Source organism: Argiope bruennichi, chromosome 5 (genome assembly GCF_947563725.1).
Source record: "Argiope bruennichi chromosome 5, qqArgBrue1.1, whole genome shotgun sequence".
Taxonomy (NCBI): domain Eukaryota; kingdom Metazoa; phylum Arthropoda; class Arachnida; order Araneae; family Araneidae; genus Argiope; species Argiope bruennichi.
This window is the reverse complement of record NC_079155.1, coordinates 24836948-24855378: the sequence shown is the minus strand read 5'-3', so window position 1 is coordinate 24855378 and position 18431 is coordinate 24836948. Positions and strand designations below refer to the sequence as shown.

Here is an 18431-nt window from a genome sequence, read left to right as displayed (position 1 = left end):
TCCACGCCTTTCTTTTCGAGTACAAGTATGAATAAAAAGAGCTAGACAGATAAAATTTGGTACACAGATGTAGCATCAAAAATGTAGATTCTTTATCAAATTTTCAAAATCCATTAATGAGTTGACAGACTGTCATTTTGCCCTTTCGCATCCATGTAAAAGCAATAACTCATAAATGGATTTAGTTAAATTAAATTTGAGGTGCAATCATAGCATCTACAGAGTAGGTTGCTACTAAATTTTAAACGAAATTTATCAAAGGGTTGCCCATCCGATGGTCGGTTTTTTCACTTACACGCAAATGCAATGTCAAAACCGCAACAACTTTGAATAAATTTTGGTATACAGTTTTAACATTTAAGATGTAAATATCTTTCAATTTCTAAACTAAATCTTTCGGATGGATGACCGTCTGTAAACATTCTGAATCTATAATAAATTTAATCGAATAATAATAAGTATTCTAATTATTCTATCGCTATTTTGATCATCTTCCCTTAATATCATCTAGTTAAAGATAAATTTCATGGATTAACATGCGAACTTCCACTATTGTCTTATTAATAAGATAACTATCAAAAGTAATTTTTATAGAAGAAAATTAATAAAAATTAGGAAAACTACTGCCCTTGTGCAATAAGAAAGCCAATATAATAGTAAAAAAATTTAATTCAAAATGTTTGGTGTAAATATTTTGTTTCCAAATTATAGTTTAATTGAGCTGTGCTGTGATTATAAAATTAATTACCGATCTAACCCGTATAAGAAACAAATATAAGTACCAGATAAAGAAAATAAACAATTATCGTCTTAAAAAAATTTGTATTTCAACTCTAATTAATCTGTAATTTCAGGATTTTCTCAAAAAATTTAGAAATTAAAACTAGACTTACTGCATGCAACATTCTAAATCTACAATCTTTTTCCAATTAGACGAAAGTAATTAATCAAATATTTCACTCTAATTAAAAAAAATAGAATGATACATACCTTCAACATACCTTTTCTTCATTGATTTCTAATTAATTGTTTTCCTCGTGATTTCAATTATGCTCTACCCTGATCTGAAGTAGAAACACAGATCCGTGGGAATAATTTTACTTATTCTCAGATTTTTCAGTGAACCAAATTGAAAATCAAGAGCAGCGAAGAATGTTTTTATATATTTTAAATTTTAATAATTTCATTTGCCGCAATCTTTCTAATACCACTGTGTATCTCTCTGTTTTTAACGTCTTCATTTTCAATTTTTTTTTATTTCGATTTCTATTGTTTGCATTTCCCTAAATGTTGGCATTATCATGAAAAATAAACGATTAACATCATTATTATTGTTTCACTTCTTTCACAGCTTTATTTTGGTTTTTAATTTCGGTGATATTTCATGATATTGTAAAATACCTGCATAATTTTTAACTGAAAGATGATATCGATAGCAATTTTAAATCGATACATTAATTTATCAATGGCAATTTTAAATCGATAAATGAATATACCAGTAGACTAGCAATTTTAAATCGATTTAAAATCGGTAGCTTTTTAAATCGGTAAATCAATACAGCCTGATATTAAATAAACTTTTCTCTTCTTGGCGACTTCAAGTAATTAGTAATCCTTTACCCGTTGATTTCCCTTCTTAAACTGGTTTTTAAAAAATGTGTTCTTCCCAAAATTTCTCAATTAGTTCTAAATGAACATCTTCATTGTAACTATAACTCGGCTGAATTCTAAGAAGCTTAGTTATTTCCGTTATTTTCGCAATAAAGTTAACTGAAAATTCGCCGGGCATTTCTTATTTTAATGTATCATGCTTAATATACGTAGATAATTCGAAAAATTATAAAAATCAGTAGATAAAAAAATTTGAATTGCTTTATTCAAAGTTATGTGTAATATTTTTAAAGAACTTTCTCATCTGTATTTTTTTAGACTGCATATATTTTCTAATTACGATTATGAATTTTCATGCAATTTATTTATTCACATTTTTCCCCCCTTTGCATTATTACCGTTTGCCAAATAATCGCATTGATATATGTTAATATCGACTTGTCATGTACATTTCAACAGCGACCTTTTTTTAATTCTCTTAGTAAATAATCGACTTCGAAGCATACGAATATTGCATTTACATGAAATTGCGTAGTTTCATCAATTTCGCTTAATCAAACAACATTTTTCTTTCGATTAATAAATTATTTTATATACTTTAAGTAAATATTCGCAAAATACATTATCGAAAAATAAGTTACTTCGAAATCATATCAATCCAAACGCCAGCAGAAGAAAAAAAAAAGAATAAAATATTACGTCTTATTGCTGCTTCAAATTTTGCCGAAAAATGATAAAAGTGATGACTAAGGGAAAACTCTGTGAAGAGAGGCAGGGAGTGGGGGGGGGGCTGTTAAGTGATCCTCTTCATCACGTTCCTACTTTCGTGATGTTCTTAATTTAACAACCGTTGATAACTGCAGTATTGTAATGAGACTTTCCTTTCAAGAAAGCGAGCCTTGCACATAAAACTGCTTTTATTTTCTTGCATTCGAAGACAAGGTTAGTACACAAAGAAAAATTTGCCAATAATAATAATAAAACTTGACCTTGAATTTCTAATTAATCTATATGTTTTAGAGCTCCCGAATCCGTAAAATTTCTTTTGTACTCTTTTATTTAATTAATTTTTAAGCACTTATTCATACCAATTAGATCGAAGCAGAATTTACTGTTTTTCGTCTTTTTCTTTTAAAAAATTGCATTTCAATGCACTATCTCTGCCCTTTTTAATAATTTATAATTTTTCAGGGACGTTAATTTCTTAAAAGAAAAAAATTAGTTCCAAAATAATGTTCCAAAAACTATTTTGAGCAAACTTTTATTTAGCTTAATTTATTTGATGTTTGAAAAAATAAAATTTTTAATGGATTTTTCATTCCTTTCCTTATATGCAAGTGTTTTGAATTTTTTTATATTAATATGTTTTCGGTAGCAATGTACTATTTTAATATATCTAGAACTTAATTATCAGTTAATCGATTAATTTAATTAAATTTTAATACGTGACACCATCTGATAGCAATTTGAGAATAAATTTTATCAAAATTTCAGAATATTTAGAGTAATGAATTATAAGTTGAAAATTTGGAAATAATTGTTCAAAAAATCAGTATACTTATAAAGTAAGGTTTTAATTTTTTTTAAAATTATAATATTGCTATATAATGAGTATAATGAAATCTGTATCTTAAAATATAACGAATTCTGTCTTTCTCGAATAAGATACATGCGAGGACTAGGTTTTGTAATTTCAAATAGATAAATAAATGAAAAATAAATCAATCTTGAAGTTTAAATGAATTTCTCCAATTGAAACATTTTTCAATTCCTAAAAATCAGTTTTAGAATTCTACTACTTTTTTTTAGGGGAGGGAGAGGGCAAATACTGCATTAAAAATTTTTGATTATGTTAAAAAATAATAAAGTCTTGTAGAATTTTTACCATCTTGCTCAAAATTATTTTAAGCTTTCTTTAATATTTGAAATAGTAAAATCAATCGCATGAAGGTGACGTGCAATCAAATGTTTTCTAATGTTCAATTGGTCATAAGAGGTGTCTTTGAAAAGCTTCTAAAATACAGATTAAATTAAAATCAATGGAAAATATCTGGCTTTGAAAGTTGGGTAAGAAAGGGGAGTAAAATTGCTTCGTCTAAGAAGACTTACAGACATACTGACTTGATGGCAATAATTATATCATTGAATTTATATTATATCAACGCCAATGATTTGGTGATACTAGAAGATTTTTACTTGGTATATTGATAAGGCTAGTTTTTTATGTTTCTTTGGTTTCTTTTGGTATGAATATTTTCAATTAAATCTTTCTCCTATTTGATAATTTTATGAAGAATCAATTGTATGATGATAATTATTGCGCAGATTCTAATAAACATAATAAAAATAGGATTATTATACTAAGGTAATCAATTCATACTGACGTGGAAAACAGAAAATGATTCATGCAACTTCATATTTTAAATATATTACTTAATGTCCGTAACAGTAAGAATGACGATCAGTAAGGACGAGCAATACTTTTTTACAAGAGGTCCTGGTGATAAGCTCAAAAAGATCAGCATGCCAAATCTATCAGAATCAAAGATCCTTCGCTGGTATCTTTCATTGATGTGAAAGAGAGGATAAGGAGATGACGATTCAGGTGTCATCCTCGTCATCTGACTTAAAAATAAAAGGTTCATCCCAAAATAGTTATTCGAAAGAGAATATTAATCTATTAAAAGTGTACTCATTCTTTGCAATAGAGCTGCTTTCAACTATTTCTTTTCCCTTTATGCTAGCTATCGTCAATAAAATTATTTCATTTTAAGTAAAAATGATTTAAATACTTCTGTTTTATATATTTTTGGAATAAAAAGTTTTGTCATTTACTTCGAATGGGAAGCAGGTTATTGAAAGTTGTCGGTGGTTCATGACATGCGTTTCGATTTGTTCTGGAAACAAAGCCACAGAATTATATTTATTGACATTTTAGTTGAAAATGAATGGCATTACCGCTTTTACGATTGTTTACGTTTGGACTTGGCCCTTTTGAAATCTGTACACACAGTCGTGTTAAAATGTGATTTGGCACCATAAAACTATAATCGATGTCCATTTCAAAAGAACAGAATATTTCTGTTTTCTTGAAACAGTACAGCTTTAGAATGGATGTCAAATTAACTTTGATTGTTAATGTTTTGTTGTCCATATTAGGATGTATGATAACTTTCCGCGTCATCCCCCGGTTTAAAGACATGTTTTTGAAAGCTAATCTTTACGGAATTGATATGGGGAAAAGGAATAGTATTAAAATGTGAGTCTATTTGATGTATATTAAAAGTATTCGAGATACTAATAAAGTTTATTTGATATATACTGTCCCAAATATAATGCAACTCATACACTCTTCATTGTTTTTTTTAATTATAATTATACGAAGTTTTATAAAATGATTTATTTTTATAATTTTGGTGTTCATAAGTTTTAGTTAATTAATATTTAAGTCGCTGCAGTTCTCATTTGAAACAAACAATTCATGAGTTTTTCTGACTATGACTTTATTTAGTAATACGGCATATTAATTTAAGTTAAGAGCATATATATTTTCTTATGATAAAAGCTATATAGTTGTAGTTGCATTTAAACATGATTTATCATCATATTCTAAATCAGATGTATCAAACACAAAGGCTAGAAGTGGTATAAAAAAGGAGTTTTAACTTGATGGGGGTTTTAAATAAATTATAAAAAAAGGAAAATTTATATTGGGAAGAGTTTTAAAATATGATAGTATTAAAATAATACAATAAATATTTTCTTTTTAATGCATTAATATCTTCTTTTATGGCAAGTTAACCTGGAAGAAATTCTTATTGGCAAAAATTATTTATTAATTGATCTAAAATAATTAATATAATTCAAAATCATACTAAAATTTCTATCTTTTCACAAAATTTAAAATAATTCCTCTCACTAATAAATGCTTGAAACTATGGAAAAAAAATTTCTCTGAATTTTTTAGGCTTTCTTTTTAAAATTTGATTGTGAAATTGTTTGAAAATATTTTAAATTATAAATTTAAATTCATTAAACGATAAATAAAAACTAGAAATCAAACAGTAAATTTTTTATTATTAATTAGAACATCTCAGTGTATATATATATATAAACTAACATTAGCTGAGAATCAGATCACTGAAGAAAATCAACAAGCATTTTTATTTTTATAAAGATAATGAGAACTATTAATATCATAGCATTTTTAAAAAAATATGATAGTTCAACTAAAAACTGGTCTTCGAAACTAAATATTTCTTGAAAAACTGCTATCGACATCGAACCCTCTGCTTTCACCTAAATGCTATTAGTAATTAAATAATTGTGATCAAAAATGACTTTTATCCGAAATTTTAGATTTTTTTTTACTACATTTAATTAAAAATTTTCAGATTTTTTTTTCAGAAATTTATTATTTTTCTCAAGTTTTATATTGGAATGAATATATTGTAAAATTTTTAAAATGTGAAACTATTAGATTATATCAGATTCAGTTCAGTGACTTTTTTCTCAATAAATTAATAAAAATCCTGATGTTTTATTTCGTATCTATGCATGAACGTTTTAACTTTTCAAAATTATGTCAGAATTTTACACTATGTTTATTCCCAGAATTTTTTAAATAGTGGCTTACTCATTTCTATGAGGCCATCTAACTCATGTAAATGTTTTCACTCTCATACATACCTATCTTTAATGTCCTAAATCTATTACATTGAGCATAGCATACATCGTGTCATCATCAAATATAACAATATATTATTATTCTTAAATGCTGAAAATTTATAATTATGATGAAATTATCATCAAAAATATTTGCTTTGAAACAAAAAATATTTTGGTTTTAATGAGAATTTTCAGACTCTTTATTATATGAGTTACTTTAATAAGTAGGATTTACATATTAAAGTACTCATAAACTACTTTAATAATTATTAATGAGTTACTTTAATAAGTGATAAATTGTTTTATCATTCCCACAGTATTATTTAGTAGACTGCAAGGCATGGTAGATTAAAATTATCTTAAATTACACTAGTTTTTAAAGTTTTAAAAACATTATTTAGATTAGTAAGAAATTGTTATAATGTGAAAAATTTTATTTATTTAAGCATAATAGTAGTCAACACTTCAGCTTTGTCTATATCAGTATTTTTTTTAAGTACACACTTATAAAATAATTAAATTTTATATAAGATAGATATTGTTGATATATTATATAAGATAGATAAATAAGATATTGTTAGAATTGCTATATAATTTGTATAATGAAATTAATTTTTTGATACTTACAAATACAAAATTATTAATTCAAAATAAAAATGTTCATACCTTGAGCTATTAAATAAGTTTTTTTATGCAGAGCAAAAACAAGATGAATAAGGCACTTTTCTTCAGTAAACAATGCTGTATTGATAAATAGACAATTGCCTATGAGTCTTGCAACACTAGAGAGACCACTAGACCTCAACATTTTTTTTGTGTGTGTGCGTGTTTTCAGAGTGATATAATTTTGTACTTTCATTTAATTTACTTGATTCATGCATTTGTTCAATATATATTTAAATATGTTTTTAATTTTGCAATATTGTTTTAATAACATTCCTAATAAATTGCCTTTTACAAACTTAGTTTTATATTTTATAATTTTAATGGATTTGTAGCTATAAATTTAAAAAAATCATGTTCTTATTATTAAATAGTATTTGAATTGTGTTAAAATGATATTTTCATTTATTTATTTTTACTGTTTTGTTTAAAATGGCATTTAAATTCTGAATTTTTTTATAGGTTAGGAACTAAAGCTAATTCTTTTAAAAATGAAGTTGTAATTAAATGTTTTATCATTTCAGTTTGTCAAATTTTGCTAATTAAAGCTGCTTATACAGAAATTAAAAATCAATTAATACATTTCTGATTGTAGAAGTTAGAGAGAGGAATAGGGGTCACTCTTGCTTTGGCTAAAGGCTTTAGAGGGATTAAACTGACCCTGTTGGTAAATTATGAAAATGGACACCGAATTTAAAAGAACTTCCAATTGAAACAATTTTTTAAAATGGTCAAAATGTTGTCTGATTCTACCTATCTAAAAATAAGTACAGTTATATCATAATTCAAAGTAATAATTTGTAATAATTTTTTTTTAAATTAAATTTGGTATTTTGACTCAGAATTCAATTCTTATTTATTAGTTGGAATAGGAAGGATAAATTATCTATCTGCTAAATGTAAAGTATTTTTAGCATAATTTTGTTTATAAGATTTTCAAAATCTTTGTAAAATTTAATTTTTTTTTAAATATATTTTTGCTTTTATATAAAAGAAAGTTTGCATTCATTTTTGTTTCTCTTTGAATTTTGTTTTTGTATTTTATTCTGTTATATATACAATAAAAAAAATTATATATTTAGAAATTAGTTTTAGTTGACTGCAATTAAATTTTATATTTTTCTTACAAAATATCTGTTCTTTAACCACATGATTATTTTGTGTATTAAACTGCGATTTTTATTTGAAATAATTTTTTACAGACCTGAAGCAATGGGAGTTGTTTGTGGATCTGTATTTTTGATTATAATGTTCCTATTCATTCCAGTTCCTTTTATTCAGTATTGGACAACAAATTCTGGAGCACCTTTCCCACATCATCAGGTCATTATATATATATATATATTTCCTGTTTCTTTTATAATTTTTTTCCTAAATAAACAATTATATCATTAAACATTATATAAATATACATCTTGAATAATATATCTATTTCAGATTAATGAAAAACTTACCATGCTTGTATGATTTTTAGTGTAAGCTTTAGAAATTGCAATTGCTCTTATGTAGTAGTACTTGTTTATGTAACAAAGGAATGTGATATAATTATAACAATGGATTATTCCATTTCGAACATCTCTTTTCCATTTGATGAATTTGATCCATGATATTAATTTATATTTACAATTTTAATAAAGTGACAACTCGTTAATTTTCATCTGCATAACTTATTATAGCCTGATTGTGCTGAGTTGATGGGTTCACATAAAATGTATGAATATTTTGATAAAAGAAGAAGTGTGTATATTACAATTTGTCAAACATTTCTTCATAACATCAGATTCATCAAACAAATATGATGGGGGTATAGCAACAATAAGAGGTAGGACAAAAAATTTGTTGAGTTCAAAAAATTTGTATTTATTACAACCTTATTACTCCTCAATAATTTGTTTTCCATTTGTACTTTCTCTCCCCTCAAATGCACTCATCTGTTAGAGGTTGAAGATCAACTACTAACGTAGCAGAGCCACACTATACTTCTTTTTCACACTAATAAACAAGCATTCTTTATGTTGATATATTTAACCCGAAATGTGAAGCAAATTTGCAATTTTATTGCAAAGAATATTTACAAATTTTACTCATTATGTTTATTACATTCTTGTTATTTATTCATGTGCATTATGAATGTTTTTTTTAACTTATTGAAATCTCTATTCATTAAATTTGTAGAATTAATTTAATTACAAATAAAGACATTCAGTTATTCAATTCATGTTTATGGTTGATGCATATCAAATGCTTAATTTTTAATGTAAACTGTGTTTTCTCACTTTTAATGTTTTATGTGGGAGATACATATGTTATGTGGAAAGGGTTAAACTAATGCCATTTAATCATATATTGCCAATTTTGATAATCTAATTTTTGCTTTTATGTTTAATATGATTTATTAAAACATCTAGCACAGCATATTAAAAAGAATTTTTGTTTTTCAGTTTGTTGAATTAGTTGCTGCATTGTTATCCATCTGCTGCATGTTGTTCTTGGGGTTTGCTGATGATGTTTTAGATTTGAAATGGCGTCACAAACTATTACTTCCAACAATGGCTTCTTTGCCACTTCTTATGGTGTATTATGTTACATATAATGGAACCACTGTTATAATACCTAAGCCATTCAGATACTTTCTAGGCAATGATGTATGGTTAGGTAAGATCTTCCTTTTCACTTTCTTTTAAAAAGGATATAAATTTAATTGTGCTATGTATGATATGTAGTAATTTTTCAATATTCCTTCAGCTATTAAACCATGGATCTGCTATATTAACAATGGGCCAGATTAATGAAGGTTCATTTAAACTGCATTTTAATAATGCAATTTATTTATTGCAAAAGAATATGCTGAAAATCATGCTATGTATCTCTATTAATAACACATATTAATGTTTTGTAGGTTAGACCATAGGACTTGGAAGTGTGGTATTCTATGTAAATATTTTTAAAGTTTAGGAATGTGCTCTTTAGATGCATTTTTAAAAATTTTAATTAATTATAAATGAGTCTAAATTTTGATATTTTTCCGTGACATTTAGCCTTCCAAAGATATTAAAGCACAAATATTTATTTGTGTTTTAATATATTTTTTATTTTTGCACTGTCTGAAAATTCACAAAATTATATTTTTAATGATATCAATTCAGTTGCCTTTCAATTTTTTCTTTAATTCTAATTAATGATTATGCATTTTACAATAGTATTTTTCAGTGTTATAATGAAACTGAAATCATTTCTATTATCACTGTGAATATTTTATACCAATTTTCTGAAATTTTATTTTTATCCATTATTGCATAAATAAGATGTAAGGATTTGGCTCACATCCCCCCCACACACATATTGAGCTGTTTTCTCCTTATAGCATGGTTTTAATACAAATTTTAATTTGCTTTCAGTTTTATAGTAAATACAGATAAGGATTAACTTCAAAAACACGCAATAATAAAAAAAATTTATTTATTTGCTTTAATTCTAAACATTTCTGATCTTTTCTGTAATGTAATTGAATGTAAAAAAATATTATTGTTCTTTAAAGAAAATAGTAGTTACTTTCGTATTTTCTAATTCTGTTTTCCATCTGCAAATAGGTATTCCTTTAAGATGTTGCAAAAAATTAAGAAGTACTTTCATATTACATTAAGTCCATTTCTGAATGATTTTATTAATTAACCTTTTATATTTTATGAGCAAATTTTGATTTAAAAAATAAGTTACTGGATTAGTTTTTCCCATTTCCAGTTTTAAAAAAATGAAATTTTTTGAGTAATGATGGATAAATGCAAGTTTTTTGTAGTATAAGTTGACGTTCATCAAGCTTTGAAATTTAAAAACATATTCACTGGTGAAACCATTAAGATCTAATTACAAATAAATCATATCATTAAAATATTTTTCATGCGATAATTTCTCTAAAAATTGACTGGTCTCAAAAAAAAAAAAAAAAATGCTAGTAGAATCTGAATTGTTATTTTTTTTTTTCTTTTTTTTCTACCGAGTTATCTCAATATGCACATACAAGGATTCATTTCGACTTTCACTTGTCTTCCTCTCCCCCCCCTTATCCTTTGAAAAATGTCAGACTACTATTAAATTATGGATTTATAAAAATACTTCTGTATTGGTATTTTTTTTTTTTTTATCTTTATCCCCTTCTTTCCTATCCACATAAATAGTAAGATAAATCTTTTCTCTACTAAAATGAGTTATAGTTTTCTTAGCAAATGTTTCTTGTAAATTAATATCAGTATAAAGATAATACATATGGATTAAAATAACAGTTTAACTATAAAACATGAAAATTTGGAACTGCTCTTTTCATCTGTTGAAAATTAATGGAATAAGTATGACCAAGTAGAAAATGGTTCTAAATCTTATCTGTCGAATCTAAATTTTTCAGATCATTATTGCAGATGAATTGAATAAATCACTCTGTATTAACTTCAGTTTTTGAATATATATATAAAGCATTATTTGAAGAAACAAGATGGAAGTTGTTTAACAATTTTTATTCTTCATAATTTTAAAGAAATGATCCAATTTTTGTCTATTATCATGATTCTTTGTCTAAGCTATGATGAATGTGACATAATGTACCAAACAGGGAGGAAGAAAAGATTGGGAGAAAGTATTTTGTTTTGGATAGAAAATTTCATCACTATGAGCCACTCATGCTAAAAAATTTCTTAATTTTTATCACCTGATATTTTAATTAACTTTTGGACTTTAAAAAGTTGATAGTGTAGACAGATAGACATGTGCCAAATTCTATCAAGATTAGGCAAGAGCTCTGCATTTGTTTTAGAAAAACGTATACTGTACTTTATTGAGCAGAGTTTCTGAGCCTATGTGTTCACCTTTTCCTCTCAATGATTATTATTAATTTCATCATTAATCATTATTTTGTACTTGAGGCTTTTATTCATTTTTTTATATTGCTGAAGAAAAGCATAAACATATGCTCTTCTTATTTATCTTTTTGTGCTGGAAATTTAATTTAAACTCATTAAAAAAAATTTGATTGAAATCATGTCCTTTGATATTTTTTTTCTTGTCATGAATACAAATATTTATCAAATTCTATTTTTTATCTTGGTTGTTGTTGGCTCAGATAGAGAACCATAATAGGTTATTAGTAAAATCTCGACTTCAATACTGGAGGGTCAAAAATCTGAGACATTATATCATTAAAGGTCTGCATTATGTGTGGACTTGATATGCATTAAACCTGCCTAAAATCAACCAGCTTCCCATTAGTATGGTGCAAAAACGAATTGTTGCCCTAATCATATTATTATGTTCAAAATTACAAAGTTCATCATCAAAGCATTAGCATAACTTCAAAATGAAACATATATTTAATCAAACATTCTCTCATATTAGCTATTGTAATTTATTTTCTTACTTGCTATCAATATTTTAAATTTTAAAAAACAATTATTATTATTTATAAGTTAACATAAGAGTTATCTTTAAATACTATTTTTTATATGCAATATTTTGAAACATTTTTTGTAATTCTCTTCTAGGTCCATTGTATTATGTGTATATGGGCATGTTGGCTGTTTTTTGCACTAATGCAATCAACATTTATTCTGGCATAAATGGTTTGGAAGTTGGACAAGCCGCTGTAATTGGTGCATCAATTGTGATTTTCAACATTATTGAGCTTTTTGGTACTATGATTTTTTTATTTAAATTTTATTATAATATGGCACTTTATTGTGAGACTTTAATCTAAACTATTGTTAATTTATTTTTAGGAGAATGTTGGAATGCTCATCTTTTCTCATTATACTTTATGCCTCCATTTCTTTCCACAACTGTTGCTTTACTTTATTACAATTGGTATGATAATAATTACTAATTTTTACTGCATTTTAAATATTTTTATAATAGATATAAAATTTAATTTTGAAAAAAGTTTAAAGTGTTTTATTTACCTGATTCTTTATATTTAATTGGCTGCTTATTTAACCTATTATCAGCTAGTGTTCTATTTAAAAGCTTCCTTGAATTCAAAAGATCAAATTTACAGGATGCATTTTGCTGAATCAAATGCATTCTGCCCCCCCTTTTTTTTTGCTTTATTTAAGAAGTCGATACATAATCCCAAACTACTAAACATATTTCATTTGGTATGTACCACCTATAAGCCAGACTTTAAAGTGTCATTAATTTCAGTTAGAAATTACTGTTATTAAAAATAAGATAACTATAAATTTGATTCAGGAAAAAAAATGAAGAATGATTGTACAACTATTAGAAAAAGAATTCAAATATTGTTGCAATTTAAAAATTATTAATTTTATTCTTAGGGCTGAAAATCAGTTTTAATGGGCTTAGCATGAAAAAAGAAAGTAAAAACTTTTATTAAATTTGTGAGTTTTTATTGCTTAAATTTTTTTATGATAATGATGATTTTTCTAAACAGTAGATATTAGTATTCTCTTGAGTTTTATTAAAAATCAAACATTGAAAGATTCTTATATCTAAATCCTTATTTTTATCTGTGCTGTTTTTCTTAAATCATCTTCTGTTAACTCTACACTTGATTTTACTGATATTGAAAACAAAATTGTAAATATTTATTGAATCTAGACACATTAATCATATCTATGTAGTTTTACTGAAGTATTTTTTTATGATTGTGCTAGTTGCACAACTGGATGTAATTATTAGAAATTATTACCTATTTATGACCATGAATTTATAATTGTTTTTCTTATGAAAATTTTAGATCTTAAAAATGAATATGTACCAATGTCAATTTTCTCTTTCTTCAACTCACTCATTTTAACTTTCCAATGATCATTTTGATCCATTAACATTTAGTAGTTTGCAAAAAATGGATAAGTCAGACTTTTTGCCACTCAACTGAATCTTATTTTAATATTTCTTTAATCTGTGAATGTTTTAAAATAATCTATAAATTAATATGAATCTGAAAAATAGAAAGTGCATTTGACCATTTGAGGTTCATATATATATGCTCAATATTTGATTAATTTAAGTATAATGCATTTATATTATCATAAAATAATCCAAAGCTCTCTTAATCATTTCCTTTAAGAATAACTTGAGTACTTGTGACTTACTTTAACTCATGTAAGAATAACTCAACCTGTGAACATGTTTTCAATATATGGAAAATTATTAAAGCTAACAGTCAAATTATAATGGATAGTGCTCTGAATTATGAAACCTATTTTTGATATTCATTGATCAGAATATTAAAAAAAAATTATTATTCTTAAATCACAAGAGATGTTAAAACATGAAATCAAAATTAGAAAGTAATTTGAAGACAAAAGACTATTCATCAATATTATTATCCTTGTATTAAAATAGAAAATAGTAAATCATAATCTTTTTATTGTATAAAAAAATTATTTTATTTCAAAAGTACGGCAGAGTTTAATTTCTTAAATATATCAAAGAAATAATAAGTTGGTTTCTGAAGGAAAGCACATTTAATTATATTTGCTTATTTTTTTTAGGTATCCAGCAGCTGTTTTTGTTGGAGACACTTTCTGTTATTTTGCTGGAATGACATTTGCTGTGGTTGGTATTTTAGGCCATTTCAGCAAAACAATGTTGTTATTTTTCTTGCCACAAGTTATAAATTTTCTGTTTTCTTGTCCACAACTTTTTCATTTCATACCTTGTCCACGGCATCGACTTCCAAGGTAAGTTTCTTTTGTAAAAAAATTCTCTCTCATTTTCAAAATTTAAATCTACAAGTATATTTCTGCTATTTTTTTATGACAGATTTAGTTAAATAATTTGTAAGGCATATAATGTAAAAATGAAAATGGATTTAATGTTGCAGAAATTATTAATATATTATTATTCAATATTTAAAATCTCCCTCTTTTCTATAATGCTATAATGAATTTCTGCTTCAGAACCGTAAAGAAGTTATGGTATTTCAAATTTTATCTTCCCCAAATTAAACTTCCTCTACAGTTAGGAGCATGTGAAATCTTTTTGCATTTTAAGATTCACATAAGAAATCATAGAATGCATGTGGCTGCAGCTTTCATTTATTTTTCTTAAATTTAAAAGATTAACATATAGTAGCCCCAAATTTTTGACATTTAAAGCTTTTATGGTATTTGAAAAAAAATTTAAACATTACATACATTATACTACCACTTAATGATTTCTATTGTAATAGATGAAAAAATTGTTTTTCTCTTGTCAATTAACTAGCATGTAGTAAAACAAATTTGTTTTATTTATAAAAAAATTTAAGTGAGAAATATCTGCAAAAGTTTAAAATATTCTTTCAGTATATATGCCTATTTAAACTTAGAGGCCTATTGAGCCTTTGTTTGAAAACTTCTTTGCATTTAAAGAACATTCAAGTTTGGGGGGTATTTTAAAATAGTAGATTTAATGTAAAAATTTAATTTTTTTTTTCATATTATTCATGATATATAGTCCTACATGAGAGATAACTTAAAACAATTATGTTACTGAAAAAAATTAATTACAATAATTTTATAACATTATGATACATCAGATTTATAAATTTATTATTGCTTTAGATTAAAAATTCAAATAAAGCTTATTTTAAATACATTTATGTTTTGGAGGCCTTCTAAAATATTTGCACATTATTTCATTTAATTATTATTTGCACAAATATCAGCAGGTACTACTGTTTCATGTAATTGTATGATGCCTTTAAAAAAACTAATATATATATATATATATATATATATATATATATATATATATATTGCTATATATATATATATTTATATGCTATATTTACTGCTATATATATATATATATATATAGCAGTATTTAATTATTAATTTAACAAAATTATAAGTAAAAATTTTCCTTTTTCAGGTTTAATAGGGCACAAAATGTCTTGGAGCCTAGCACTGTGATATTTAGGGAAGCTTCTTTATCTCCTCTTGGTCGTTTATCATTATTTGTTGCAAGAACATTTCGACTTGTTCATATTAAAGAAGATGTTAGAGATGGTGAAGTGTATTCTGAATGCACAAATTTCACACTTATTAATTTCATGTTGAAGGTTTTGGGTCCAACTCATGAGAGAACACTTACTATTTATTTATTGACTATGCAGGTAAGTGTTCATGATTAACTTTAGACATTTGCATATTGTTCCAATGTAACTAACATTTTTATATTAAAATTTATTGTTGTCTTTGTCTCAACCATTAAGAAAAATCCCTGAAAGTGTCTTCTATGTTTTTTCTTGTTCCCTCCACCCTCCTTTTCTGCAATCCAATATATTTTAAAATCATTTTTTACAAACAAAGAAAGCACTAATTACTAACATTTTAAGAAAAAAAATGTTAATAATTAGTGCTATCAAAAGAAATACTAAATATCCATTAATTATATTATAAAAATATATTATTTTGAAACATGCATATCTGAGGTATATTTTCTTCCATTAATAGTTGTTGGAAAGACATTGTTTTTATTTAATTATAAGGATTTATGCAATTGTAAAAAATCTTTAAAAAAATTAGGTGTATTAATGCTGGAATAAAATTATTTAACATGAAATAATTTTTACTGTGTAAGTAACATAAAAAATTTTTTATCAAAATGAATGCAGTTTACCAATACTATTAACTGGTAAAACTTTGCCGATAATTGAAGATTAATAATTGGCTAGTTGCAATGTTTCAGATATTAAAACTATTCTTTTGTTTTGTTTTTATAGATATTTAGATTTTTTTTTTCTTTTACTGTTTAGATACAGATACTTCATTTAAGAAAAAAATAAATGAATTAGTATATTGAATTCTTGTTGCTTGATAAGACATTCACATTTTTCTCTGTAATGTCTGATTTTGATTATTTATCACTTTTTTTTTTCTTTTAAAACTGAAAAATAACTTCTAAAAATTGATTAAACTGTTTAAAACATCAAGGCAGTTGAGAAAAATTAATAAATCAATCAATATCTATCAGATAGATGAATGTATGTATTTTGGCTTTCTACAGATTCAACAGTAACCAATTATAGTACATATATACCTTGGAGGTCAAAATGTGCATTATAAAGCTTTTTTTTCTTATTTGTGAAAACTAAACCTTAAGCTTTGTGTTAGCAGTTTTTCTTGATAATTTGCAAAAAAAAAAAAAAAAAAAGAATTTTAAGGATACCAATTTAATATCTGTGCAAATTTTTAACAATACATTATATTGCTGCCCTGAAATTCAAAGCATTTTCATTGTTTTATCAAATATTTAACCACATGATTTTCCTCCATTGTTGAAAGATTCTATTTAATATCTGTATAATTTACAAATGAAAAAGTGAAATTACAATAATGTGAAATTTAGAAAATAAATGAACCATACATTTATGATTTTAATAGTGCTTGATGCTATGGGATTATTCTCAAAAAGAAAAGTTCATGTTTAAAATGAACAAAACATGACTTTAATATCTGATAGTTTGAGAAATCCTTAAATTATTTATGAACAATTTAATTGAAATTAAATGTGATCAATATCCCTGCGAACCATCAGATCTCTAAAGGTGACTAATAAGAAGAATAGAATAGAGGGAATTATATTAATAAAAAAGCAATTAAATTATTGTATTTTTATAGATGCAAATTTTTCCCATTTAGTTTTCGAATTGCAATACTGATATACTTTTTTTTTTTCCTTAATCCAGGCCCTTTGTAGTTGTGTTGCATTTTGCATCAGATATGGTCTCTCCAGAGTGTTTTATGATTCATGATAATTTATTCTTTTTGAATAATGTACATAAAAATATATTTATACTCAGAAAATCTATGTATTGATATCAAATACTCTAATGTAAAATCATTATTGTGAAGATTTTATGATTATTTTGTAAATAAAATTTATCAAAAACTAAGTCCTACTGATTTACTTTTTAAAAACTGATAATTTTTTGTATTGTTGCGCATGTAAATTTAAACATTTTGATGTGCCATTTATTGTTAAAAGTATTCATCTGAAATTTTACTTTATTTTATGTTTTTAAAAAAATTAACAATATGTATTTATATGATGCATGGGCGAATCAATGAAGTGGCTTATAAACAAATATAATTTGGAACAATGATTTACTTACAACATTGTTTTAACCCTTTTATCAAATAAAGTCCGGTATTTGCAAATATCCCTTTGTCTCTGTTTTAACAAACTATAAATAAAATATGGTTTATAATATTCCAAACTCATTTTTGGCAAATAATAATCTTATGTCCCCCCCCCCCCAATTGTCTTCAAAATTTGAAACAGAATTTTAATAATATAGACTACTGAACTTCTCTCTCCTTCATCTGCTCATATAACCAAAACATGGGGAATTGTATTCCAGCTTTGAAATTTGATTTTAAAATGTTGATAAATTATTACATTCAAATGGAAAGTATACAAGCAATCACTGATGTGAAAACATACTGATTATTTGTCTATAACCAATTTATATTCAGATTAAATTTTTATATCAT

The 18431-nt window shown here is 25.2% G+C and overlaps 1 protein-coding gene across 1 annotated transcript; it reads left to right on the top strand.

Moving 5' to 3' along the window:
- The first annotated feature begins 4589 nt into the window (after positions 1 to 4589).
- LOC129968810 (UDP-N-acetylglucosamine--dolichyl-phosphate N-acetylglucosaminephosphotransferase-like) lies at positions 4590 to 17780 on the top strand. Its single transcript, XM_056083075.1, has 8 exons — positions 4590 to 4870; positions 8145 to 8265; positions 9384 to 9597; positions 12471 to 12617; positions 12705 to 12789; positions 14442 to 14630; positions 15805 to 16048; positions 17624 to 17780. Exons 1-8 carry the CDS (start codon positions 4665 to 4667, stop codon positions 17687 to 17689), a joined length of 1272 nt encoding a protein of 423 aa, XP_055939050.1. The 5' UTR covers positions 4590 to 4664; the 3' UTR covers positions 17690 to 17780.
- Positions 17781 to 18431: the final 651 nt, after the last annotated feature.

Excerpts from the sequence above, each read along its gene's own strand:
- LOC129968810 (XM_056083075.1), top strand. The coding sequence starts at position 4,665 with ATGTCCATTTCAAAAGAACAGAATATTTCTGTTTTCTTGAAACAGTAC. Across the intron at positions 4,871-8,144 it reads AAAAGGAATAGTATTAAAAT|ACCTGAAGCAATGGGAGTTG; the intron begins GTGAGTCTATTT and ends AATTTTTTACAG. Across the intron at positions 12,790-14,441 it reads GCTTTACTTTATTACAATTG|GTATCCAGCAGCTGTTTTTG; the intron begins GTATGATAATAA and ends TATTTTTTTTAG.